The 27,814-nt window shown below is 35.7% G+C and overlaps 3 protein-coding genes across 5 annotated transcripts; 1 reads left to right on the top strand and 2 right to left on the bottom strand.

The window, feature by feature from the left end:
* Positions 1 to 784: 784 nt before the first annotated feature.
* cdk10 (cyclin dependent kinase 10) lies at positions 785 to 8,438 on the top strand. 3 transcript variants are annotated; one of them, XM_065291239.2, is made up of 15 exons: positions 785 to 927; positions 1,470 to 1,698; positions 3,258 to 3,377; positions 3,486 to 3,558; positions 3,894 to 3,965; positions 4,611 to 4,713; positions 4,806 to 4,887; positions 4,981 to 5,048; positions 5,409 to 5,461; positions 7,101 to 7,170; positions 7,258 to 7,317; positions 7,434 to 7,557; positions 7,696 to 7,835; positions 8,061 to 8,113; positions 8,201 to 8,438. In XM_065291239.2, exons 3-15 carry the CDS (start codon positions 3,288 to 3,290, stop codon positions 8,293 to 8,295), a joined length of 1,083 nt encoding a protein of 360 aa, XP_065147311.1. In that variant the 5' UTR covers positions 785 to 927; positions 1,470 to 1,698; positions 3,258 to 3,287; the 3' UTR covers positions 8,296 to 8,438. The 3 variants fall into 3 exon arrangements, with proteins under 3 accessions (XP_065147311.1, XP_073669476.1, XP_073669475.1); XM_073813374.1 differs by having other exon boundaries at positions 803 to 927; positions 1,475 to 1,698; XM_073813375.1 differs by lacking the exon at positions 3,894 to 3,965.
* vps4a (vacuolar protein sorting 4 homolog A) lies at positions 8,308 to 18,360 on the bottom strand. The gene is made up of 11 exons (XM_065291238.2): positions 18,154 to 18,360; positions 17,481 to 17,592; positions 13,482 to 13,626; positions 13,332 to 13,393; positions 13,104 to 13,223; positions 12,791 to 12,947; positions 12,566 to 12,714; positions 12,327 to 12,408; positions 10,225 to 10,444; positions 9,995 to 10,135; positions 8,308 to 9,899 (listed from the first exon to the last, which is right to left on the bottom strand). The coding sequence occupies exons 1-11, from the start codon at positions 18,172 to 18,174 to the stop codon at positions 9,798 to 9,800; spliced, it is 1,311 nt and encodes a 436-aa protein (XP_065147310.1). The 5' UTR covers positions 18,175 to 18,360; the 3' UTR covers positions 8,308 to 9,797.
* Positions 18,361 to 18,431: 71 nt separating this feature from the next.
* Positions 18,432 to 24,377, bottom strand: sntb2 (syntrophin, beta 2). The gene is made up of 7 exons (XM_065291236.2): positions 23,758 to 24,377; positions 22,643 to 22,844; positions 22,213 to 22,414; positions 21,668 to 21,807; positions 21,227 to 21,423; positions 20,726 to 20,904; positions 18,432 to 20,302 (listed from the first exon to the last, which is right to left on the bottom strand). The coding sequence occupies exons 1-7, from the start codon at positions 24,302 to 24,304 to the stop codon at positions 20,210 to 20,212; spliced, it is 1,560 nt and encodes a 519-aa protein (XP_065147308.1). The 5' UTR covers positions 24,305 to 24,377; the 3' UTR covers positions 18,432 to 20,209.
* Between the last annotated feature and the right edge of the window lie 3,437 nt (positions 24,378 to 27,814).

Here is a 27,814-nt window from a genome sequence, read left to right as displayed (position 1 = left end):
AACCACCAGGGTGAGTAAAGTGACTACACTTCAACAAAGAAACAAGCTGGAAAGGTAATCTATAAGATTATGCTATCAAATATATTATGAAAACATTAGGAAAACAAATATCATGGGAGTATTGTATTGTGATAAATGATAAAGAAGATATTTTGATAAATGATTGGAAGGACACAGTAAATGGTACCCATTGAATTCATATTTGTTTTTCAATGAAAGTCAATGGTTACCATCAGCTGTGTGCTAACACTCATTTATCAAAATAATTACTTATGTGTTTATCAAAAAATAAATTATTCAACAATTTTTATTTTTGGGGGAACTGTCCCTTTAACGTCACATAAGGAGCCGCATTGGGTCAAATGACCACCAGGTGGCCCTCAACCATAGGTTCTGACATTAATGGTGGCAAATACACTGCAGTTGGGTACATTATGTAAAACTAAATAAATACTTTAAGACTTCTGAATTCAATATATAATATAAACAGATGAGTAATGTATGGCAAACAGCCTAGACATTAATGTATGTATTTCTCTCTCTCTGATCCCTGGCACACTTCAGAGTCCTCATTTTAAGTGGTCTTGAAAAGTGATTCTGTAAGTAATAAAAGAGGTCCTTGAGAAGTCATAATAATGAGGCACTGTAATACGGAAAGAGAGACATTACAGTAATAAGGATTTAGGATGTGAGGTCATGTCAGGTCAGGTCAATGAAGGTCCAGAGAGGTGCTGATGTGACCTCTAGTGGTGAGATGGATGAAATGCAGCCCTAGTGTCATATTGACTGTAGTGTCAAAGCTGAATCCACGCAGGATCTCTTCTCTGATCATCACGTTTATAAACTATTCAAAAAGGACAGAGATCAAGATTCATGTCATTGAGTGATGGGGAATGGGCTCTGCACCGAGAAAGCAGGTGGATCAAGGTAAAATTACTTTGATTTTCTTGGTTTTTAGGTTTGGAAGAAATGAAACGTGACACGTCTTAAACTTTATGATGACTTCATGTAAAGCACGTATTTTCTTAAATAATTTGGCTGGAATGAAAAAAAAACTTCATGTAAATGTTAAGGTATGAATGTGAAATATTGCCGTTCTGTGAGAAATGAGGTGATGGGTTAATCCATATTGTACTTCTGACGTAAAACTCTCTGTAATCCGATTTAAAGGAGCAGGGACTGCAATGTAATAGATAATAGACTAAATGCCGCATTTAAATTTGCTTTCGAAAAACAATGTTTCATACAGGACCAGATGCAATACTTGAAACATAACGGTGTTCACGTATAATCTTTAACTGAGAGGTTAGCAATTTGCACCACAGACTGAATATGTTTTATCACTATTGATTTTGCATTTTAAGAAATGAAGTCATTTTTAATTCATTTTCACAAATAAATAAAGGAAGACTAATTAAAAGCTTTTTCCAATTATCTTTTAATGATTAAGTGTTATATTTTATTGGCAGTAAAGGAGGAGCCCCTCAGCACTGAAGCCTCATCATCAACGTCATCATCAACGTCATCATCAACTAACTCTGTACCGCACATCGTCGTCACAGCCCCGTCTCGAGAAAGCCTGTTTGAAAGACCTACCGGTCTTAAAATAGAGGATGTAAGTAAAGAGCCGCGACCTGGAGGAACTCCTGTGTATGTTGGTCGAGGTCGTTTTAAGGCGGGAACAGCCTGATTTATGAGGTATGATGATATTCCGTACACAGCGCATTAAATACTTGATTCTGATTGGTCAGTCGTGACATTCCGAGGATTGTTTACAGCTGACATCACACCGCTCATCCATTTATTTTTAATTGAATAACGACATCAAATACAAAAACATTTTGCTCAATGCCACATGAACAAGAGGTAGTCACATAGGTTACAAGAGAAGAAAGAAAAAAATGACAAAAAATTGAGTACTTTTAAAATATTGCATGTTTTCAGAGCTTTTATTTTCAAAGGGGTACTGTATAATTTGAATGTATTCATAAAATGCGACAGATTTGGGCCCATTTTATTTTGTGTATATGGTACTTTCCTAATACAGTAAATAATAGGGCTGGGTTTAGATTCAGATTGATTCGATTTCGATTCACAAGCTATCAAATCAATTCTCCTTTCAATTCCAATTCCCCTGATCGATTTTTATGCTCGATTCTCGTTTCGACTCAATGAATATAGATTTAATACAAATACTATATTTATAAAAAAAACAGTGAACATAAGTTTACAAGTGGGTAATTAATAAAAAGAAATTAAGAGCCACAAACCTGTATATTAAACTCTTATTTTAGGTACAGTTGGGTACATTAAAACAGAACCCATCTCTAATTTTCAAATGCATACAATTATGTTAAATACAGAACAGTCATATTCCTCCTTGATCAAACAGGATCAGGTTATTTCATGTTTTAAAAATCGATTTGTGGCCTCTGAGAATCGATTTTGAATCGACCACGTTAAAAAACAACAACCGATTAATCGAAAAATCGAGCCTTAGTAAATAACTGTATAATATATTGTTCATTATCTCTTTAAAAATAAAATAACACATCAAATACATCAATTTCTATCAGACAACCCTATTTTCTACTAATATAATTTCCCCACATCAAAACCAAAAAATGACCATTAATTAATTTTGATTCATTGTAGGGATCATATATGGAAAATTACCACTCGTACATGGCCTCTGTCAATCTGATATCCTGTATTCTTCTAGATTTATAAAAGAATAGAAGCATCAAGCTGCTTTAGTTATCATAAACACAGTGAAATAAATTAGCCCACAAAAATAAATAAACAAATAAATAATACATACATTTATTTTAGTGGAAAAAACGCAAGGTAAACATAAAGTGAAGCATTGGAATGCTATAATGGACTTAGAAAAATATATAGGTGACATAAAAATTGTCTCACACAACCTGAGAATTCAAATTCAAAGTATTATATATATATATATATATATATATATATATATATATATATATAATCAATACATTTTACACTGAAGAAAAGCTCTAGATCTTCACCTAGTGGCCTGTCAGAAAATAGCAACTGAAACTCCGTGAAAGATATCAGTCGTCCAGCTGAGCTTATTTTTCACGGAGGTATCATCGTTCTTACCATTGATCTGTGGACTATTTCAGGCAGTTTTTCAGTTTTTACCTGACAACCCTACTAACGTTACAGCATTCAAAAACTGTATATCAGTAACGTGACGATTTATTCATCATATATTTTTTTTTAATCAGTTCCGTGAATGGATGTGGAAGTGACTGGAGATGGATAACTCAACAGACACAGATCTAGAGCCTTTAAAGCTGAAATCTTTAAAAACAGACAAGACTTTTATTGTACCCCAGAGAGAACGGGTAAGACTTAACATGTCATACATATATCAAGTTTCTAAGATCAGTATGCGTAGGCGTAACAAGTGTATTGTGTTATTTATATGTTCTGTTGTGTGTGCGCGCGTATAGCTGGGAAAATGCAGGAGTGTGAAAGAGTTTGAGAAGATGAATCGCATTGGAGAGGGAACATATGGCATAGTGTGTGAGTATCACCAACAGATTTCACATCTGTCTCGTATATAAGTACCATAACCATACACGGCATTATGATTATCACCAGTAATACTTCGGTAACATTAACCAACAATGTGCATATATTTAATTTAGTTAACACATATAATTAATACAAATACAATTACCAAACAGTAACCAAAGTCAAACCATTCATGAGCCCTATTCACTTCCATAGTATTTTTTTTCCTACTATGGAAGTGAATGGGGCTCGTGATTTTCAGAAACATTCCTCAAATCTCTATAAAGGTTTGTAACAACATGAGTGTGAGAAACTGAGTTATTGATTTGTGTGGTTTTTTTTAGACCGAGCACGTGACACAAGAACAAATGAAATTGTTGCGCTGAAGAAAGTGCGAATGGATAAAGAGAAAGATGGTTAGTATACAATCTTAACATTACTCCATTACTAGTTATTGTTAACACCATAATGTTTACTAGACGAGCATCACTTCTGTAGTAGGGTTAGTGGTTTGAACAAACCTTTATAACTAGTTCTTAGTTATGTTCTTATGAACGATTCCTGAAATCATGAAGCTGTTGAGAAAAATTGGACTCTTCAATATAATGTAGTCGTATATGCTGAGTGTAAAGACATGTAGCAGTCTGTCTATGTCAAATTCCATACATTGGCTTTAGTTCTTATGCATACAGACTAATTATAACAATGAAAAGTATAAAAACTTCAGCAGGTAACCGTGTTTTAATCCGAGAGAGTGTATACTGCAAGTCAAAAGTGTCAGATCAGTCACTCATTCTTATATATAAACACATACATACATACATACATACATACATATATTAAAGCCAATAAAAGCTGTTGGTGGATTAAACAGGAAATTGTCTGAAACTAAAAGTACGTTATAATAGGAATCTTTAAATGTCGCTTGTATGTCAAAGGATGAAGAAAAAATGATTTCCTTGTTCATGATCTCTTATGGGCAAATGTCACATGTAACATTGAAACACTTAATAGATAATTTATGTGTTTTATTTGTTTTGTGTCTCTGTATGTGTGTTTAGGGATTCCCATTAGTAGTTTACGGGAAATTAACCTCCTGCTCCCACTGAGACACCCGAACATCGTAGAGCTGAAGGAAGTGGTGGTGGGAAGCCATTTAGAAAGGTAACATTGGAGTTTATTAATGATCTGTTCCACGTAGGTTTGTATTGAATTGACTTTTTGACTTGTATGCACTATGTGTATTTTCCCATCAGTCTGTTTCTGGTGATGAGTTACTGTGAACAGGATCTGGCCAGTTTACTGGAGAACATGCAGACACCGTTCTCTGAAGCTCAGGTGGGTTTGATGTTTATTATTCACACAAAACTGTGCCATATACAGTAAATAAACCTGCAAAGCTGACTTTATTCTTTACTTGGATTTTAATAGGTTAAATGTATAGTTATCCAGCTGCTTAAAGGACTGGAATATTTACATCAAAACTTCATTCTTCACAGGTAGGATACATTTTTTGATATGTTATATTATTATGTTAACATGTTTTTAAAAAAGCTGTATTTTTTTTTAGTTATGAAGGCTTACATCAAAACAAACCAACTGCAGTTTGATTAATATTAATCTTTTTTGAAAAATGAAAGTTTTGGGAACCAAACTCTTCATAAATATCATCAGACATGATCAGAGCTTGTGTTTTTTTGTCCTTAACACAAATTTCATAGTATATATTATAATATTTTTTTTAAACATTTGAGCACAGAGTTTTGACATACATTAGTGTCATACTGATGATGCAATATGAATCAGTTTGAACAATTTTTGGTGATTTTTTTATTACTTTGTTATATGCTTTATTAAAGGGATTTAAAGGTTTCCAATCTGCTGATGACAGACAAGGGCTGTGTTAAAATAGGTGAGTGATTAGTAGTGTTGGGTAAGTTACTAAAAAAAGTTATTAATTACTAGGTACTACACTGCTAAAAATTATTTTCAAGAAAACAGGTTCTTATTATTTTTGTCTTGTTTTCAGTAAAAATATCTAAAAACTCTTAAATGAAGATGCTTTTTCTTGATGAGCAAAACGACCCAAGAAAATAAGTCTAGTTTTTAGAACAAAATTTTCAAATTTAAGTGAATTTGTGCATAAAACAAGCAAAAAAATCTGCCAATGGGGTAAGCAAATTTTTCTTGAATTTAGTGTTAAAGAAAAAGGTTCAAGATTTTTTTGCTTACCCTATTGGTAGATTATTTGCTTGTTTTATGCACAAAATCACTTAAATTAGATTTTTTTGGTCTAAAAACTACACTTATTTGCTCATCTAGAAAAAGCAACTTTATTTAAGAATTTTTAGATATTTGAACTGAAAACAAGACAAAAATACTAAGATATTATTTTTCTTTTCGTATTAAATTATTCATTACTTTCTAAATACTATTTTGACATGGATAGGCTTAAAATGGCTTGAATAACTTATATAAAAGTACATAAATTATTCTGGTCTCACTTCAGGGTCTAATTCTCACTATTAACTACTTTTGCCTCAATATACTCCAACTACTGCTTTATTAATACTTAGTAAAGTAGTTGTTTATTTTAAGTATTGGTAAAATGGGTAGGATTAAAGATGTAAAATAAGGTTTTGCAGAATAAGGCATTAATATGTCCCATTTAAGTACTAATAAACAACCAGTTAATAGTGAGAATTGAAAACTACACTGCAAGAAATGACTTACATAGTTTTGTTTTGTTTTCAGTACAAATATCTAAAAATTCTTAAATCAAGATGAATTGTCTTGATGAGCAAAATGACCTAAGAAAATAAGTCTAGTTTTTAGACAAAATATATCAAATTTAAGTGAATTTGTGCTTAAAACAATTTAGCTTAATTAAGCTTTAAAAAAAAACATAAACTTATTTTTAGTTTTTTTTTTTTTCTCATTCCATTGGCAGATATTTTGCTTGTTTTAATTCACTTAAATTTGATATATTTTGTCTAAAAACTAGACATATTTTCTTAGGTCATTATAGAAAAAGCATCTTAATTTAAGAATTTCTAGATATTTCTACTGAAAACAAAACAAAAATGCTAAGTAAGAAAGTACTTTTTGCAGTGTAGAGTGTTACCATTTTTCTCATTACCTTACCAAAGTATTTAATGTGAGAAGGATACATAAAACATGCATTTTAACTTTAAATTTTGATGTTAAATCCACGATTGTATCATTATATAATTAATGTCCAGTACATACACAGTATTTATTTACAACAGAAGTAACTGTAATTAAATGACAATATAAATAACTTTTTCAAGGGAAAAGTAATTAAATTACATTAACTAATTACTTAGCAACTAGTTACACCCAACACTGGTGATTAGTTTGTTATATCTCATCCAGATGTTTGGTGGAATTTAGTAAAACATACTTAGTTGTATGAATGCAACCTTAATAGGCCGTATTTTCTGTATTAAAAATAACATTTATTATTTAGTTTTATTCAGGATTAACTTTTTTTTTTAAATTAAAAGCTATGTCTTATGGTTTCTCTCCAGCTGATTTCGGTCTGGCTCGTGTTTATGGTATTCCTTTACAGCCCATGACTCCACGAGTGGTCACACTGTGGTAAGCAGATTGACTTAATACTGCTCAAACACGTTTATCCCCGTTTAATCCTCCAAATCCATCTGCCCATCACTGTTTTCTTCACAGGTATCGAGCACCAGAGCTCCTCCTAGGGACCAAGACACAGACCGCAGCACTGGACATGTGGTAAGAAAAAAACTGCTAGAATAACTGATCGTGGGTTTTATAAACCAAAAATGTTGTGTAGATAATTTGCGATCATGGATAAACCACTAACATCTTGTTTAAATGTGGTCTTGTAGGGCAGTTGGGTGCATCTTTGCTGAACTTCTTGCCCATAAACCTCTTCTGCCCGGAGCATCAGAGATTCAGCAGGTGGATTTGATCGTACAGCTGCTGGGAACACCCAATGAAAATATCTGGCCGGTACTTTCACATAACATATCATTTGAATAATACAAATGGAGAAAGTATAATTTGTTGGTGTTTTTTTAAATGTACCTTAGGATAAATGAATACTGCATGCTAAATTAAATAACAGTAGGATTGTTTTCTGATTTGTAGGGTTTTTCACGTCTTCCCTTGGTCAAGCAATACAGTCTCAGAAAACAACCCTATAATAATTTAAAAAACAAGTTCACCTGGTTAACAGAAGCTGGCCTGAGACTTCTTAACCTTCTCTTCATGTATAACCCACAACACAGGTTAGTATACAGCTGATACAGGTAGATATCGATATTTACAGTAAGTAAATATATTTATTTTTGTTCATTTCTTATTGTTTTTGTATTATTATTTTTATTTATTTAGATTTTAGTTTTTGGGATAACATTGAGGGATTGTTTTTGTGGATTGCTTATTGGGTTTTCAGTTACATTTAAATATATTGTCTTATAGTCATTACATTAAATCTGTTTGTTTATGTACAGAGCCACAGCTAAAGAATGTTTGGAAAGCTCCTACTTTAAAGAAAAGCCTTTGCGTAAGCTTTATTTAGCTTTTTATATTACATTAAAACACTTTGTAAGCAGTTTTTCTCTCTCTGAGTGTTTGTTTTTTTACTATGCAGCGTGTGAACCCGAGCTGATGCCCACCTTCCCTCATCACAGAAACAAACGCGCCGGTCCTGCGGTTGAAAACCAGTCTAAACGAAACAAAATATGATCGACACCTGTCACAAATGCATTGTGTTTCATTGTGTAAGTCATTTACATGTTACAAATGTGAGCAGTTACACACCTTGTAAATAGATTGAAAAGTGTACAAATAGTTGTTTGAATCATACAAATAAAATCTTATTCTGTTTATTCATTAGCATTTCTTTTTTTTGGAGTTAAAGCGTTAAACAAGTAACAGACCCCAATCACATTCAGCATATGAATATTATTTTTACTATTCTTTAAAGGCGGGGTGCATGATCTCTGAAAGCCAATGATATTTGAAAATTACCTAAACAAACACAATAGAATCTGGACCTTCTTTTGATAGACCCGCCCCACACATACGCAACCCAGGCAACGATGTTGTTAGTAGACACGCCCCTTACTGCTGATTGGCTACAAGTGAGTTTTGGTAATCTTCCTGACTCTCTTTTCCAAAGCATTTCTTTAAAAAAATCATGCACCCCGCCTTTAACCTATTAACAATAACTAGACTCTTGCTATAATATTTGTGGTCCTAACTGATAAACTTGAAAAGTTTCCTTAAAATATTTTATTGACACTTGATCAGATGATCCTCATAAGCAACAGTACATGTGCAGTTGATGTTCTTGCTGTGTGAATATCAGAAATTGTCAACATCAGATGCAATTCTTATGACCGATAAATAACTGAATTTAATAATACAAATCTTTTTCATAACAGAATACAGACACCATCTGTCTTTTTCTTAAATGAAGAGTCAATTTTTCTGGTTGTCAGCCATGCTCTAATTTGCTGTGAATGTTAGCGTACACTTTAAATCTGATATTTCATAGATGTAAATGTTACGTGATAGAATAGACTGATGGCTTAAAAAATGAATGAGAGCTAATCTTCTAAGCGAAAACCGGAGTAGAGAAAACTGCCACGTTTCAGAATAACTCAGTTTAATATAACAGAGACAAACCATGCTGTGCTGCCTTGTCATGGGATCATTTCTGCTTCATCAGTAATGTTAAACAAGTCCTCATGTGAAATGTAGACACGAAACACTGTCAAGAAAATGAATGTCAATCATATTTCACTCACAAAATCATGTATATACATATGCATATACATGTATACATAACCAAGCACTTATTAGGAAAGGTAATATGAGACAAACATTACGTTGAGATGATTTCAGCAGGCCAAGTTCATCTGATAAAGTGCTGGACACGATAGATATAAATAAAGCTCAGTCACTATTTCACAAGCACATCTTCACAAAACCTTAACAATTCGAAATAATATGAACTTGAAATAAATACTGATGTGATTATTGTGAGCTGTACTTCAGTCTGAATACACAACAAGCTTCATTAGTTTATGCTCTCGCAAGCACTTTCCTGTCTTTCCAGACACTTAAAACTCTGTAGTGATGGGCGTTTAGAGACGTTTGATAAGATAACATGCTGATGCCACTTTTAAAGCACAAAGTCCTGGATCAGTTAAGACAGCTACATATGAATGAACGAATGTGGGTCAGCCTTCCTGTCCGAAATCCTCTGTGAACTTCTTGACCTTCATCAGGTCTTCTGTGTTGACGGTGGGCCGCGTGGTCGTCAGAGAGCGCAGCATATCAGACTGCACACACACAGACAGATGCATATCAATACGACTCTTCCTGTATAAAATTTGGGAAGTTAGATGTAAAAGAGTGAGGAGGAGGTGTCTCTCACCATGCACACTATAGGTTCTAGTAGTTTGTCACTAGGTACATCCATCCAGGTCATCTCTATGGCATCAGGGTCACCGGGCGAGCAGGGCGTTAGGAGGTCATCCACCATCAGTGAACTGTTACTGCGAGACGGTCCTCGTGCCTGACGACATAAGCGTTTGAAAGACTCAATGTGGAAAGATAAAGACAAAAAAGATAATGATGGACTGATTGAATCTACAGCGTTGGTACCTTTTTGAAATGTGTAGCGGACTGCACTTTCCTGACGGGTTGCATGAGAGCGTCTCGTACTATGACGCTGATGTCAGCTCCAGAGTATCCGTCTGTCTTACGGGCCAGCTGTCGCAGGTCGGACTCTGTCAGACTGTGAGGTGTGTTACCCAGATGCAGGCGAAACATGGCCGCCCGTGCCGGTTCCTCCGGCAGTGGGATGTAAATACGCTTCTCAAACCTACAAGGGTGAAAAAACATGTAGACTGGATCTAGTGGTTCTTTGCCTACTTATTGCGTATGCAGTACTGTGCAAAAGACATCATGCCAACACCATTAGATGTTGATTTTGTTATGGTGTAATGACAATATATATGATCGTGCCTGAAAATAGTCCCCTGCTATTGAAGGGGACGCTGCGTGATATTGCGCCTGCTGCAAGTCCTTGATTATTATGCCAGAATGAGAGTATATTGCTTGATGAGCAAATGGCATAAAAAATAAGTCTAGTTTTTAGACAAAAAAATATACAATTTAAGTGAATTTGTGCTTAAAACAAGCAAAAATATCTGCCAATGGGGTGAGAAAATTGTGCTTAAATTAAGTGTTTAAGAAAAAAGAAATCTTATTTTTAGATTTTTTTTCTCACCCCGTATAATGTAAATAAAATATAGAATACATAAAAATACATATATATATATATATATATATATATATATATTTATATGTAAATGTTTCTTAAATACTTACATGAATGTGTGTGTATTTATATATATATATAATAATTACACAAAGCACAAACTCATATATTATGAAAAAAAATACTTTAATCTAGATGAATCTCATACAAAATAAATCTATGCCCAGCACTTGTAAACATATTTGAAATACATCTCCCCCACAAATCGCACCCTGCTACAACTATGGTTGCTTTTATAATGTGTTATGCAAGAACTATGACTTGTTTTTCTCAAGTCACGTACGATCTCGCATTTCTGTAAGATCATGTGTCACTTTAAAATAGTTACTACAGTCGTCAAGTGTGTGGTCTTGTCAAATCATCCAGTGTTATGTTGTTAAAAATCACTTTAAACTGTCCTTACCTCTGTGTTCGCCCATGGATTTAAAATTGGTTAAAGGATTAGTACATTTTCTTTAAAAAATCCAGATAATTTACTCACCACCATGTCATCCAAAATGTTGATGTCTTTCTTTGTTCAGTCGAGAAGAATTTTATTAAGGAAAACATTCCAGGATTTTTCTCATTTCAATGGACTTTAATGGACCCCAACACTTAACAGTTTTTTTTCAACAGCGTTTCAAAGGACTATAAATGATCCCAAACGAGGCATAAGGGTTTTACCTAGAGAAAAGATTGTCATTTTTGACAAGAAAATTAAAAAATATGCACTTTTAAAACACAACTTCTCATCTATCTCCAGTCCTGTGACGGGCCAGCGCGACCTCAACGTAATTGAGTAGTGATGTTGAAAGGTCACGTCACGTGTTACATATATGAAACGCACATTTGTGGACCATTTTAAACAATAAACTGACACAAAGACATTGATTAATATCATTCAACATACAACAATGTCAGAACGGTCCGCTTTCTCCACACTTGTAAACACTGGGGCGGAGTTTCGCATATGTCATCCGTGACCTCTTGACGTGATTACGTATTGCGTGAGGTCACAGGACCGGAGATAGATGAGAAGTTGTGGTTTAAAAGTGCATATTTTAATTTTTCTTGTCAAAAATGACAATCATTTAGCTAGATAAGACCCTTACGCCCCGTTTGGGATCGTTTAGAGTCCTTTGAAACTCAGTTGAAAAAAAAGTGTTGGGGTCCATTAAAATGAGAAAAATCCTGCAATGTTTTCCTCAAAAAACATAAATTCTTCTCGACTGAACAAAGAAAGACATCAACATTTTGGATGACATGGTGGTGAGTAAAATATCTGGGTTTTTTTTTAAGAAAATTGACTAATCCTTTAAGATTCGAAAATTGTCCAGTGTGTCCCAGGCTGAAAGCTTTTGCACAATACTGCATATACTGTCTTTTTTTTACAATGTATTGTGCCTCCTTTACTGAAATGAAGAGTCTGAACGATTTGTTTTACCTTCTGCGAATAGCAGCATCAAGGACCCAGGGAATGTTAGTGGCACCCAGAACCAAGATCCCTTCACTACTATTACCAACACCTGCCAATGAGAACAGAGCAAACCTTTAGACACTATCGCATATCCTTATAAAAATCCTAAAAATAAGTTTGTCTAGATAATCTAATGACTACTTGAATAATAAAGTCCTCTGCTTGGGGGTGACTCTGCTAAATGTTATTAAAGCAAGTAGCTTTACCCTGCATCTGCACCAGAAACTCTGTTTTGATTCTCCGAGCAGCTTCGCTTTCGTTCTCGTTCCTGGATCCACAGAGAGAATCCACCTCGTCTATGAAGATGATGGAGGGCTTATGCTGGCGAGCCAGATCGAACAGATTCTTCACCAGTCTGCAAGACGAAAGCAATCATTCGATAAAGATCTTCACATCACGCAGACGATCAGGGTGAAAATCAAAACTCTTACTTTTCACTTTCGCCCAGCCACTTCGACACGAGGTCAGATGATGACACGGAAAAGAAGGTGGAGTTATTGGCCTCGGTGGCGACCGCTTTGGCCAGGTAAGACTTTCCTGTGCCCGGAGGTCCGAACAGAAGAATGCCCCTCCATGGAGTGCGCTTGCCTAAATGACAATATTTATATACAGTGCATTCAATTTCCCTTTACTTTTCATGCTATTGTGATATTTTCATAGCTTTCACTTTGACATTATGGTGCACCGAGTCTAGATTAAAGAGAAAAAAGAAAGAAATTCAACGTACCAGGGGCACAGACTGACCTGTGAACAGGTGGGGGAATTTAATAGGCAGAATTACGGCTTCCTTCAGGGCTTCTTTCGCTCCCTCGAGTCCGGCTACATCACTCCACCTTACATTAGGTTTCTCCATCACGATAGCACCTGAATAGCACGCAAACCAACATCTAAACATCATCACCAACAGCTGCAAGTGTGTATTTACTGTACGACGACAACAAAACCTAAATGATTCTTCACGAGCGTACGCACCCATCAGATGCTCTTGAAGTTTCTTCTTCTCTGGATTTTCTCCTTCGCTGTCGCTATCACTTCTACATGAACACAAACACATCATTTAAAGCAGACCGGACGCAGAGTGCGTCAAACATCGATCGGAGAAAGCAAGAAACCAAACCGTACTTGTCATTGCTTTGCGTCTCCTTTACTGGCTTTTTGCTCTGTTTGTCTTTGTTTTTCAGGTAGTCCTTGAGTTTCTCTGCTCTGTCCAGATACTGCATACACTTCCCACGGATGCTTTCTTTAGCCTTGTCGCTATGGGCTTCATCTAAGGTACAAAATGGTATGAAAGGTTTCGACTCAAAAAACGCTAATAAAATGAGACTTGCTTTGAATACGTTATCAATACTTACAACAGCCTTAAACTTGTCAATACCAATATTGATGAAGCAGATATGAGACTTTTTTAAGATTAAAAATAAGTCTTTGGTGTCCCCAGAGTTTGTATGCAAAGTTTAAGCTCAAAATACCAAAATAATTTATTATAGCATGTTTAAGCTACCACCTTATAGGTGTGAGCTTAAATGTGCCGTTTTTGGGTGTGTCCCTAGTTATTGCAAATGAGCTGATGCAAACACTGATCGCCATAATGGTGGTTTGTTGAAACTGAAACTCAATTGTGCTGCTGTCAATTATTTCTCTCTATCTCTGCACTAAATGGCATTGCCGTGGTTGGATTAGGGGGCGGAATCATTAATTAATAATAGACCATAAACAACACTGGTCCAGAAGCACTTCCTGTTTCAATTTTTTAACACTAGATAAACGTTGGGATAAAATACAACCAACAAAACATATAGAACTGAATTAACTGAAGTTAAACAGACATCTTAAAGGTAATGATATATGTGAAATAAAAAAAACAGTCACAACTGTAACAGGAAGTGTTTCTGGAGCAGTGTTGTTTACATCTTTTCAAATGGTCTATAGGATGCCATTTTTATGTCACATAAGGAGCGAAATCTGACACATTGCTTGCAGAGAATGGTTTACCAAAACTAAAGTTACTACTGGGTTGATCTTTCACACATTTTCTAGGTTGATAGAAGCACTGGGGACCCGATTATAGCACTTAGACATGGAAAAAGTCAGTTTTTTATGATATTTTCCCTTTAAAGGAAAACACCACCATTTTTCAATATTTTACTATGTTCTTACCTCAACTTAGACAAATCAATACATACCTATCTTTATTCAATGCGTGCACTTAATCTTTGTACAGGGCACTGTAAATGTGTTAGCATTTAGCTTAGCCCCATTCATTCCTTAGGATCCAAACAGGGATGAATTCAGAAACCACCAAACACTTTTAAAGGCTGTTACATGAGTAGTTTCACAAGTAAGTATTGTGAAAGTATTATAAAACATGGGGATTTTTAAGCAGATAAAAAAATTAGAACTATATTGTATGGCGGAAAAGCACTTCGTTTGCAGAACTTTAATCTCGATGTGCAGTAAAAAATCATCCCTCCTGGCCAGTGTTGGGGAAAGTTACTTTTAAAAGTAATGCTTTACAATATTAAGTTACTCCCACAAAAAGTAACTAATTGCGTTACTTAGTTACTTTTCATGGAAAGTAATACTTACACTGCAAAAAATTATTTTCAAGAAAAAAAAATCTTAGTATTTTTTTCTTGTTTTCAGTAAAAATATCTAAAAATTCTTAAATTAAGATGCTTTTTCTTGATGAGCAAAATGACCCAAGAATAGTTGTATAGTTTTTAGACCAAAAATATCAAATTTAAGTGATTTTGTGCATAAAAAGCAAAAAAATCTTCCAATGGGGTAAGCAATTTTTTTTAAATTTTTCTTGAAATTAGTGTTTTAGAAAATTTTCAAGATTTTTTTTGCTTACCCCATTGGCAGATTTTTGCTTGTTTTATGCACAAAATACCTTAAATTTGATATTTTTGGTCTTAAAACTAGACTTATTTTCTTGGGTCGTTTTGCTCATCAAGAAAAAGCATCTTAATTTAAGAATTTTTTAGATATTTTTACTGAAAACAAGACAAAAATATTAAGATTTTTTCTTTAAAATTATTTTTTGCAGTATTTACTTTTAAGTTACTTTTGCATTACTTTTTCTTACTTTGCTCAGGCTTGATCTCTTTCAGGCCTTGCAAGTGTTTTATTTGACTGAAAATTGTATATTTCTATTACAAAAATGTCAAGCTTTGGCCTGCCGACAACAACTGTTCCCGCTCAGGCGTGCACGCATAGAGTGCGCAATTCTACGTGACCATGTTCAGTTTAATTCAGTAAATTTTTTCTATCAAATTAATTAAACTGAAAAGTAACTTGCATTACCTTTATTTTTTAAAGAAACTCATATATTAATATGTAGACTTATAAAGTAATGTGTTATTTTGCTCATTACTTCAGAAAAGTAATATTATTACGTAATGCAAGTTACTTGTAATGCGTTACCCAAAACACTGCTCCGGACTACTCCCCCTCTCGCTCAAACTTCTGTCCATATTAGATCCAAGTGATGCAAAACAAGTGCTCTTCTGCCATACAATATAGTTCTCATTTTTTATCCTTTTAAAAAATCCCCACGTTTTTAAATAGAAAAAACATGGAAGTGTTTGGTGGCTTCTAAATGCATCCCTGTTTGGATCCTAAGGAATGAATGGGGCTAGGCTAAATGCTAACACATTCACAACACGCTGTACAAAGATTAACTTGTTTAATGTATCGTTTAGATTACGCATTGAAAAAAGATAGGCGTGTATTAACTTGTCTAAGTTGAGGTAAGAACATAGTAAAATATTGAAAAACGGTGGTTTTTTCCTTTAGCACAAATGTAAATATTGTAAATGAGACAAACAGAAAATTGGTGATACTAAATAAACATTTGCTATAATAATCTATACTTCTTAAGCACTTTAAATATTAACAAGCCTTTTTTTTAAACTATAAGCAAACTTTTGTTGATCAGACACACACTGATGAACCATTACAAGGTAGTTTTTGGCCTTCATAACTAGAGGTCGACTGATTTATCGGCCGGCCGATTAATTGGCCGATTTTTGGCATATTTTAAAAAATCGGCTTTGGCCGATTTTGCTGCAAAATTAGGCCGATTAATAGGCAGGCGCATCTGCGGGCACCTAAGCGCTGTTGTAGAACTCGTGACGCTGCATCTTGTTCTTGCTGCAAGCAGCTCGCTCCCGTCTCGTGTGTGTGCAGCCATGCCTTGTTCACAAACAGCTTTACTAAATGATGGCAGCCAGTACAACAGCGCGACGGGCTTATGTCTCGCGGTGCACTGTCCGTGCAAAGATTAGGCTCATTTCATGTGATTAATGAGTGATGATGAGTTTTGTTTGCGTGACAGAGAGAGAAGAGCCGCGCCCGCACGCTTTCTGTCTCCCTGCTTTTATTACTCAAAACAAAACTGACCCGATGGCGAAAGGTCGGAAGACCAAATCATATCCACCGAGGAAATGTTTTTCGTGTTGTAACAGTAACACTTTGTTTACAGTTTTGCGCTGCTCAGCCTGGATTAGAACACAGCGCGTCCGATTCGCGAACTGACTCCTTTGAACGGATTCGTTTGAATGAACGGTTGAAACAACAGATCTGTCCCAACACTAAAGTCACAAGACGTCACTGTCAGCACAATCAGTCACTTATAGCGTCTCAAAAATGAGAATGTAAATGTGTTTAAAAAGATTTGCCCTAAATAACAGTCTCAACTAAAAAACATAGACATTTACTATGTTAACTTTATGATGAATAAATATTTTATCAGGTCTACCAAATAAGGATTTTATCCTACAAAGCAATAAAAGCCATGGTAAAAAACTGATCAAAGATGATGACAGCAGTGTCAGGTAATATCTGTGTCTGATAAATGCAGAGGAGGTTGTAAAACTCTTCAGAAAGACCAGTCATATATTTTTAAATACTTTGACTTAAACAGTGACATTTTTGCATTTAAAATATATTCTAATAATGATGAGAACATTTTGATTATTATGTACATATAGAAAATCGGCCAAACATATCGGCCATCGGCTGCCCTGATTTCAAAAAATCGGCATCGGCCAGAGAAAAAGCATATCGGTCGACCTCTATTCATAACAGCCAGTATGTAGATCACAGAGATTCACTCACACTTGATAGCGTGTAGGAAATACTCCACAGCATGCTGGTACAATCTCAACGCCTCCTCGTAGTTCTTGGCCTTGTCCTCCTCTGTGGCTTTAGTCACCAACTCAATCGCTTTCTAAACATCAGGTAATATAGAGATTGTGTGATATTTATTGTACTATATAGCCTATGTGATAATCATAATATCTAAATCAGGCATTACATCTATTTTAAGCCTGCCATGGTTGATTGATTTGAGTACCCGATATAAAAAAATACAGTTTTGATGTTTAACAACATCATCTGACGTTGTAAGGTATTTGTGAATAAAGCCACTAAATACTCGATTAATCGTGAAAGTAATAATCAGATTACCATATAATCGATAGTGACAGCCATAATCCAAGAGTCATATGTATACACACTTAAGACACTATTAATCCTACATATTAACGAGGATTTACAACGACATTTAAATGACTTTAATGAAATTTTGTTTGTTATTATAGCAAATAACGGTTCATGTTTATACTCGATTATTTGTTTACAGTCAAATCAGCTGTAACTGTTACTATCGGATAATATACAACATTGCTGTTCAGAGCTCTTAACCTGTGATATTAATAAACGTTATATATTATTAGTATGAACTAATTATTAGTGTGAATAATGTTGAAAAGCTAATGCTAAAGCTCACCTGCAGTGTTGACGTTGTCATTTCATCTCACGCGCTTGTCGTTTCCCTCCACTTTCCTGATATTTTTATTTGTAGAGTGTGTACACAAAAACAACTCTCTAATAAACAAACACGTTTAGTTTAATAAACACTCATAAGATACACAACTAAGCAGACCGTTACCAAACGGAAACTGCTGGTGTTCACCGCTGTACTCTCCCGCGGAAACAAACGCTCAGTACATCAGTTCCGGATTTACTATTGATGTTTTTTTATGTAACTCAAAGTACACCAAAGGCTTTTAATGAACATGTGCTTTTATTTATATAGGATATTTACATACTGTGCATAGCTTCAGGTTAAAGGCCGTGAGAGCAATCTTACAAACATTTGCATTTGATTGTGTATCGCAAGCTGCCACAAATGAACTTTGGTTTAAACTATCATACTTCAAAAGTAAGAATTGAGCTGCTAATAAACACAAAGAAATAACGCAATACAAAACAAAATAATACTAACAATATAATAAAACGAGGCATGTATCTAGAAGTTTGTAAAGAAGTACATTCATAGTCTGAAGCATTGGTCATGGCAAATATCAGGCAAAACATCTCACTGAAACAAGTGCAATTAACCTAAAAAAAAAAAAAACTGTTTTCCTTTAGAAACAAGACGTATACGCATGCAAGTAATAATCATAAATGCAATATAGAAACAAAACATAAGCATAAGAGAGTAAAAGAACGATCAATAACATGAAAATTCAAAGCATCACATATTAAATGTTCATGGAGACCTCCATGTATGTGAGGAAAAACAACTATGTGTGATGTTAGTATGTACAATACAATAAAAAAACATTTAAGAGCGCTTGAAAACGTGTCCTTGTGCACACATAGTGTATTAAAAGTGTACTAAGCTAGATACCTTGCATAGTTATGCTAAATGAATCAAATAAATATTGCTTCTGTTTGTGTCGTGCATTGCTCACAGTCATAAGGATGCTGTTTGTATCACCTCTTTTTATTATTTAGTTTCTTAACCTTTTAACTACTACCTTTTTTGTGTCCCAATCAACTTTTCTAAACTAAAAAGGGAATGTGGTGTCTATTAAGGGTTAACAACATCCTCTATTTAGCAATGAGGGATTAGCAGACTAAACAAACAGGTGAGCTCAGCAAGGGTTAAGACGGATGATTCACAGCAACCCAATTTAAGACTTTTCTAAATATGCTATGATAATGTGATAAAGTGAGAGATACAGGAGGTACTTTGCTAAACTCATCAAAACGATTGTAACTGCATTGCATGCATTAAATAAAATGCTAAATTGTTGATAAAGTATATTTATATAGTTACACTATAATTCCTATTTTATATATATGACACTGAGGTTCAGTAAATTTGCATTAACAGAATATAATCTGTATCTAATATGTGCTAATATAAACTAAACACTCATCTAATACTGAAAACACGAGCAGTATATTAATATACAGTAAACTAATTCAAGGTATAAACCTGGCCTGACATTACCTTCATAAATGTAGTAACAGATATATAATATTCCTATGCTTTATATACAAGTAATAATTCTGCTAAAAACTTTTTGGTGGTGAAATATGAGGGAATGTTAAAAAGCTTCACTCTCTGTGTAAACAGCAGGTGCATCGCTCTGTTATAAACTAATGATACATATATAAGTCATATTATTATGACATAACAGTCTTTGCCATGCAATATATAAAATATGTAAATATGCACATACAGTATGTGTAAAACAGCCCTTAACGTAGACCATACAAGAATAATATTTAGATTTTGGTTATTCTGCAAAGCTCTACTGTAGCTTTAAGCCTACAAAACATGAGTTAAAGATTGCATACTCTAGATGAGAAGGCACAAAATGGTGTTCCTGATCGGAGGAAAACGTAATGTGCTTGCACGCCTCTCAACGGTGGCGTCAACGCGTTTTGGCTATTCAGCAGACCGAAAAGCACAACTATTAAACACTGCTTGAACTTTGTGGAATGATCTATAATTCGGTAACATAAACCCACATCATTTCCTGGTGATTTTACGTGAGCAGACCCAAACGTGCCAGTTTGGCAGAGAGAAATGAATGAAGTACGAAGACCACCGGCTTTGGCCCTGAATGAAGCTCAAAGACCTGCCAGAAAGAAAGAAAGATTACAGCATTGATAGCTTTGCGATCATTTGAATCAAATGATGTGTCATACAAATACTAATGAAAATATTCGACCCCCAAACAGCCCAAAACTTTGATTGACATGATCTGAGACTTGGTGCTTGAAAAGTTGAGAAATGTTCAACTACTCCCACGAGCAACGCCAGTGATGTGACGGATACACAAATTCAGTTTGGCAACGCATGATATCACCCATTCAATGTAAATGAGAAGCGTTAACGCTGACCCCCATGTGAATGTACCGTTAGATGTTGTGTCAGATTCCCCCTCATGTTTGTAACAGACGCCTGGAGGCCCAAACTCATATATCAACCTAAAGACCTCCAGAACATGAAACTTTATCACATATTTCATTGTAAATATAATGTGTGTAATAGATCGTACCATCTCCCCCTCTGGAGTCCCAAAGTCCAGGTAGAGATTCCTAACTCCATCGTCTCCAGACATCTTAAGTCGCTCGTATGGGAAGTGGAAGAGCACGGATTCACCCGAGTCCCGCGTCACAGTGAAACCTCTGTCATAATGCAGGATCAGACACACGTCCTGTCTGTTTAACACGCAACCTGAAAAATAACACACAGAAATCAGAGAGGAAAAAATGCTGAACAAGTCAAACATTTTCTCACGCTAGCTATTGTTTCATATCACTATACTGTTTCACTTCTTTCCTGTGGGTTTATTTGTGTTAATGCCGCTGCCAAAAACCTAAGCATATCATTTCAGTCCTTACACTGGCTTTAAATAGATCTTAAGGTGGTATCGCTTTTAAAATTGTAATAAAAATTCATAAACGAAAACATTTATAACCACTTATAGGACCTAAATACATTAGCTTTTCTTTTTGATACATATTTTATAATGCACTTTATAATCACACATACACACCTATGGAAACCTCTTTAATAAGCTCAGCTGCTGAATGTCCACCCTGCACCAGTGCCCGTGTCCACGTGGACAAATCCCAATGCGTTTCCACACGAAACACATGCGACTCGATACCTCGACCTGTTCCTGTGCGTGTGGCAAACACCAAATCTCCACCCAGAGCCGGAGAGCTGCGGACGCTGCCAGAGTGAACCAACCTACGAAAAGAAATCATCTTCAGAAAGATTACAAAAACAAACATTTGCGATATTTAATAATTCACAGATTTGTGATAAAAAATTAAAAATACAAAAAAATATATCTTTGCAGTTTCTTCCCTCCAGACATCATTTGACTTATCCAATCATAACATGTCATGTAGAAGTCTTAAAAATACACTAGCAAAAACCCATACAGAAATATCAAATGTACGTCTTTAGATAGGACTGTAGGGAGTTTTACCGTGTAGCAAGTAGTGGGTGTGTAAGGAAAGGGGCGGTCCAATTCTCATATGTCCACGGCATTGACTGGAAGAGCAGGATGTCTTTCTCTGTAAGTGCCATCACAACTCGCCTATACTGATGTCGACCACCATCATCAAGCTAAATACAAACACACAATCAGCTAACACATCAATGTGTGTGTGATTTTATTATTAGACAAACAATGCTTCTCTCGTATGTTAAATTGCATTGAAATGTATTGAATACTCAATAATGTCATTGATCAAATACAGCATTGGGGCAGTCCAAAAAGTCTTTATAAGTGCATAGACTTAAATTTAACTGCTGGCAATGTCAAAATTGACCATCAGTGCTGCTTTTATGTTTCTGACGCCGCTCCGGGTGACGCCGCTCCGGGTGACGCCGCTCCGGGTGACGCCGCTCCGGGTGACGCCGCTCCGGGTGACGCCGCTCCGGGTGACGCCGCTCCGGGTGACGCCGCTCCGGGTGACGCCGCTCCGGGTGACGCCGCTCCTGGCTAAAGTGAATGTGTGTATTTAATACCTGTTCCGCCATCCAGCCGATGTGTTTCAGAGAGCAGTGCGTGTTTTGGCTGCTCAGGAAGGAGTTGATATGAGCGAGCGTTTGTGGCAGAAGAGCGGCAATGTTTGTGTGAATGGCAGTGAACCAGGAGTGAGCGCTGGCTCCGTCTTTACACCTCAACACTACGGTGTGCTGACCATCTGGAGAGTGAAGCTCCAACAACCTGTACGACACAAGCGGAACATGTTTACAGTCATTTATTTACTTCACAAGTATGTTTCAATTCCGTAATAAGAAGCTGTGCTGTATTCTGGAATAAGTATCCGCTGAAGGGTGTTGTTAGGCACGAGTCAATGCAAACCCTTCAGATGTGACTAATTCACAATACAGCATTAGCCTCAAGAACTAACAGTTTTATAAATATTACACATATGTTCACACAAAAGCACACCTGTTTTCCAAGTCGGGCATGGTGAGATTTCGGCTAATGTAGCTCATTTTAAGAGGAATGACCTTCCGGTCACGGCTCACACTGCTCCTGGGCGAATCGTCGCTGCTGCTGAGTTTTGGAGACTGAAGGCGCCCATCCCAGGACAGATCCCCGCTCACGGAGGACTTCTTAAACAGAGGTGACACCTCTCTGATATACTTTACTGCACACGACACACAAACAAACAGATTCAATATTCAACACCGGCTTACGTTGCAAAACATCTGATTTGTACACGATTGTGCCAGAGTTTTTCTCAGGTGCATCAAGACCACTGAAAATATTAATACAATTATTCTCATGAAAGTATAAATGTCATTGATAATTACCCTAAACAACATAAAATCAATGTTTTTCTAGACAGCCTAGAGGGATATTTCACTGAAAAATTATAATGCTGTCATCATTTACTTTTCCAAACTTGTACAGATTTCTTTGTTCGCTGCATACAAATGAAGATATTTTTAAGAATGTTTGTAAACAAGCAGATCTGGGGCACCATTGACTTCCATAGTATAAAAAAAGTACTATGAAAGTGAATGGTGCCCCAGATCTGTTTGGATATTAACTTTTTTTTTAAATAGCTTTATTTGTGTTCAACAGAACAAAGAAATGTATAAAGATTGTGAACAACTTGGGTAAATGATGACAGAATTTTTATTTTCGAATGAACTACTCATTTAATTTTTTTTCTAATAATATTAATAATTTATGGGATTGTGTATTTTACATTGGGCAGCTTCATAACGAGGGATATTTTGAACTCTCTTTCTAATTTAGAGTTCACAAATCTACAATTGGTTTATTTTAATCATATGATTTTCTATGTAGTTCCAATATGTAGTGAATTAGCATTAAATGTCCAATAATAAATGTCCATGTTTACTAGAGTCTAAACTATTTACCCAACTAACCACTACAATTTAAACTTAATAAATCTCACTTTATTGTGCTTCACATACACACCGTCACGTTTGTATTGCTATTAATGACAAAAATAAACTTTTTGACAATGTATACATTTCAGAGCTCCGCGCGGGCCTGCTGAATCCCCGCGCCTCGCGTGATCGTCTTACCCTCCAGCGTCACCTCTTTTCCGGCCTTCTTCAACGCCTGCACCGCCGCGTCATGTGTAGCTTCGCAGAGGTCGTTGCCGTTAACGGATAGGATCGCATCGCCGACCCGTAGAGCCCGACTCTGATCCGCCGCTAAACCGGGGAAGATCTTCGAGATGAGGATAGGCATGCGGTTCTCCCGTCCACCTTTTATACTGATCCCCAGTCCTCCGGCCTCCTGCTTGACTATCCGAACTCGCCGAACTCCCTCCGGCCCCGGCGAGTCAAAATAACCCGGACAGCTGGACTCCGAGTCCGTCCCGTTGACTCGGCCCGGGCTGTCGTATTGGCCGCGGTTCGGATAAACCTCTCGGCTCTGTTCGTTGCCATTGGAAACGCCATTTCTTAAATGGGAGTTGTGCTCCGGATATCCCGCGGACCCGCTCGGTTCGTTCTCTGCCGTGAGCGTGAGAGTGTCCCGGGTGAGTTCGGCAGAGACACGAACCCAGCGGTCGCTCAACAGCAGGTCCAAATGACCCTGTTTGTCCGCGCGGGTCCACACGGCCATGATCAAACTTTAACTCATTATAAAGTTTTAAGTCACTCGACACACCCACTTACACGCACATTTCCCCAGAGGAAGGAAGAGGAATACATTTTTATTTCTCACACATGTATTTCTGTTCACTGTGAATATGTGAGAACAGCACACGCACCAATATATAAACTAAAAAACATTACATCAATAAACAAAATAAATATAAATAAACATCCCTTAATACATTTGCATCACGATGAGGAATCATCATGGCGAATTATTTCTCCCCACACTAAAGCCAGTAGCAACAATAGTTGTAAAATTGTAATATTTCAAATACATAAAACATATTAACAGTAAGAAAAAAAACATGACCGTGTCTGTGAGCAACTGTGGCAAATGTAGGCCTAGAGATCATCCACAACATTGATATGTGCAATATGGTAATCAATGATGAATTTTAAATGATGAATATATATATATATATATATATCCCTTGTGCATTGTTCAAATTTACTACCCTTTCGTGTTGTTAGTGGATGAAAACATCCACTAAATTCAACGGCTATAAAAATGTATCGGATGAATATTTTTTCCAAATTTTTTTACATAAATCTGTTAATCAACCTCAGTACTGATCAAAACTACCAAATCTTCACAAAAATTCAATGATTTTAACTCTTTAATTGCCACGTTTATAAGTGGTGTCACTGATTTGGGGAAAAAAAACACACAAAATGACCGATTTTCAATATAAAATGTGATTGTAAACTGGATTTTTTTAAACCTTTTTCACAGTCTTGGGCATGCCAAAGATTGGTAAAAACATTGGCTTTGAAGCATTTTTAGTTTTTGTGCAGGATCAGTTAAAAAAAATTTCTCCCTCATTTATTGTTATTGGCTGTTTTTGCCCCATTGACTTCCATTATAACCACATTTTTTGATTGCAGAGCTATGACACCTTTTTATCATGCATTTTTGAATGTTGTTGTTTTTTCCTTTTGCTAAGAGGTCAAATTAGTCATTTTTACTGTTGATCACCATGTGGCACTATTAACCCTTTAGTAGCCCTGTGCAAAAACAAAGCTTAATTTCTGGCTTGTACATTGTGTTTTATGGAGTATAACTCCATAATAAAAGCATATTTGTGTGTGTGTGTGTGTGTGTGTGTGTGCGCGCGTGTGTGTGTGTGTGTGTGTGTGTGTGTGTGTGTGTGTGTGTGTGTGTGTGTGTGTGTGTGTGTGTGTGTGTGTGTATGTGCATGAAAAAAAGATATTCTGTAAAAATCTTCTCTGCATTAGACATTAGATTTATGAACATCATTATTATGAACACATAAGTGTTTAGTCATTCCAACAGGACTTGCAGCATATCACTTGGTGCTCTCTGCAAGTTTGTCTGGAGGGACAGCAACTCATGCACGAGGGAGGTGAAAAGCTGTTTAGGAGAAGGCTTTCCTAGAAGACCTGGGAAAATCTCTGCAGCAATATTGAGGAGAGAGCATCACCCTCGCACACCAGTTGCTACTGCACTGGTGAGAGAGATTCAGTCTCCTGCAGCTGTCTCTCCAGACACAAATCCACAGACACCAGCAGCTCAGGAGTGAAGAGGGGAACATGCAATTGGTGCAAAGAACAAACATGTCAGCACTTGCATCTGTTGTGGTGGACACACTTGCAGAGAGCACCAAGTGATATGCTGCAAGTCCTGCTGGAAATACTGAACACACACACACATACACACTAAAAGTTAGTTTGATTGTTTAGTTCTCCATCCATCCTCTACTCTTGCTTCATTGTTCAATTTATTTGAAGTTGTTTTTGTGTTCATAATAAATGATGTTCATAAATCCGATGCAGAGAAGATTTTTACAGAAAATTTCCCTAACCCCAACCATCACAAAAACCCTTCTCCTACTTCACATTTTCAGGAAACATCATTTTGTTTGATTTATAAACTTGTTTCCTCATGGGGACATCAAAATGTCCCCACAAGGTCACAAAGACACTGGTATTCCTATCTTTGTGGGGACAATTGGTCCCCACAACGTGATAATTACCAGGTACACACACACACACACACACACACACACGCACGCACGCACACACACAATAATATGCTTTTATTATGGAGTTATACTCCATATAACTCAATGTACAAGTCAGAAATTAAGCTTTGTTTTTGCACAGGGCCACTAAAGGGTTAATAGTGCCACATGGTGATAAACTGTAAAAATTACAAATTTGACCTCTTAGCAAAAGGAAAAAAATCCAACATTCAAAAATGCATGATAAAAAGGTGTCATAGCTCTGCAATCAAAAAATGTGGTTATAATGGAAGTCAATGGGGCAAAAACAGCCAATAACAATAAATGAGGGAGAAAAAAATTAAAACTGATGCTACACAAAAACTAAAAATGTTTCAAAGCCAATGTTTTTACCAATCTTAGACATGGTCAAGACTCTGAAAAAGGTAAACAAAAATCCAGTTTACAATCACTTTTTATATTGAAAATCTGTCATTTTGTGTGTGTTTTTTCCCCAAATCAGTGACACACCTTATAAACTTGGCAATTAAAGGGTTAAAATCATGGAATTTTTGTGAAGATTTGGTAGTTTTGATCAGTACTGAGGTTGATTAACAGATTTATGAAAAAAAATTTGGAAAAAATATTCATCTGATAAATTTTTACAGCCGTTGAATTTAGTGGATGTTTTCATCCACTAACAACACGAAAGGGTAGTAAATTTGCCCACGGTATATCGTTGAGTTTTTAAAAAATTTCAAAGCATTTTCTTAAAATATATGTAAATATAAGATTTGTCACCAAAAATCATTCAATTTGCTAAAACAGAGAGAAAGTTACGGCCAAATTAAGAGTAAAAAAAACTCTGTAGTGGATGAAAACATCCCCAACAACACATGAGGGATATATATATATATATATATATATATATATATATATAATATAAAGTATGTTATAACTTATGTTGTGTTTGTAATTTTTTGTTATAGGTCATACATTAAAAAAAACATGCATTTTCAGAAAAGATGTACACTTCTTGTATCCAGTATTTTGCCTTAATTAGAAATGTTCTTTTTATTATAAAAAAAACAAAAACAATTGCAGTTTAACATTGCAAGAGCCATATGTTAATAATTCAACTATGAACCTTGCAGAAAAAAGTGCAAGTGTAAATAATCAACACATGTATTTTTGTATTGCACTAACTGTAATGCAGAGCTCTTAAACTTCTTTTGTTTATAACCATTTAACCTTCATAAATTATTAAATTTCAAGTATTTACAACATACAGCCAGTCTTGTTTTAATGACTAAGGTGGTGTACACACCAAAGCTTATACATCGGCGTATGTTTTCAATGGAAGCGCAGCATTTTTTTTTTAACAGCAGCTGGTGTTTTTCCCTGTGCTGAAATACAGAAATTTCCGTTTAATTGTAAATCCATGTCAACATGGGAGAGAAGCTGTTTCAGTGCAAGAGCCTTTAATCTACGAATATATAGTTAGTAATTTACTC

Source organism: Paramisgurnus dabryanus, chromosome 23, assembly GCF_030506205.2.
Source record: "Paramisgurnus dabryanus chromosome 23, PD_genome_1.1, whole genome shotgun sequence".
In the NCBI taxonomy this organism is placed as follows: Eukaryota; Metazoa; Chordata; class Actinopteri; order Cypriniformes; family Cobitidae; genus Paramisgurnus; species Paramisgurnus dabryanus.
This window is presented reverse-complemented; position numbering and strand designations above follow the sequence as displayed.

What these genes read in the sequence shown, in the direction of transcription:
- cdk10 (XM_065291239.2), top strand. Translation starts at nt 3,288, where the DNA reads ATGGATAACTCAACAGACACAGATCTAGAGCCTTTAAAGCTGAAATCT. An exon ending in CAAAACTTCATTCTTCACAG is followed by an intron (nt 5,049 to 5,408) that starts GTAGGATACATT and finishes GCTTTATTAAAG; the next exon opens with GGATTTAAAGGTTTCCAATC. An exon ending in ATGTATAACCCACAACACAG is followed by an intron (nt 7,836 to 8,060) that starts GTTAGTATACAG and finishes GTTTATGTACAG; the next exon opens with AGCCACAGCTAAAGAATGTT.
- vps4a (XM_065291238.2), bottom strand. Translation starts at nt 18,174, where the DNA reads ATGACAACGTCAACACTGCAG. An exon ending in TGACAACGTCAACACTGCAG is followed by an intron (nt 17,593 to 18,153) that starts GTGAGCTTTAGC and finishes CCTGATGTTTAG; the next exon opens with AAAGCGATTGAGTTGGTGAC. An exon ending in ACTTCAAGAGCATCTGATGG is followed by an intron (nt 13,224 to 13,331) that starts GTGCGTACGCTC and finishes CGTGCTATTCAG; the next exon opens with GTGCTATCGTGATGGAGAAA.
- sntb2 (XM_065291236.2), bottom strand. Translation starts at nt 24,304, where the DNA reads ATGGCCGTGTGGACCCGCGCGGACAAACAGGGTCATTTGGACCTGCTG. An exon ending in TCGGCTGGATGGCGGAACAG is followed by an intron (nt 21,808 to 22,212) that starts GTATTAAATACA and finishes GTTTGTATTTAG; the next exon opens with CTTGATGATGGTGGTCGACA. An exon ending in GGACTCCAGAGGGGGAGATG is followed by an intron (nt 20,303 to 20,725) that starts GTACGATCTATT and finishes TCTTTCTGGCAG; the next exon opens with GTCTTTGAGCTTCATTCAGG.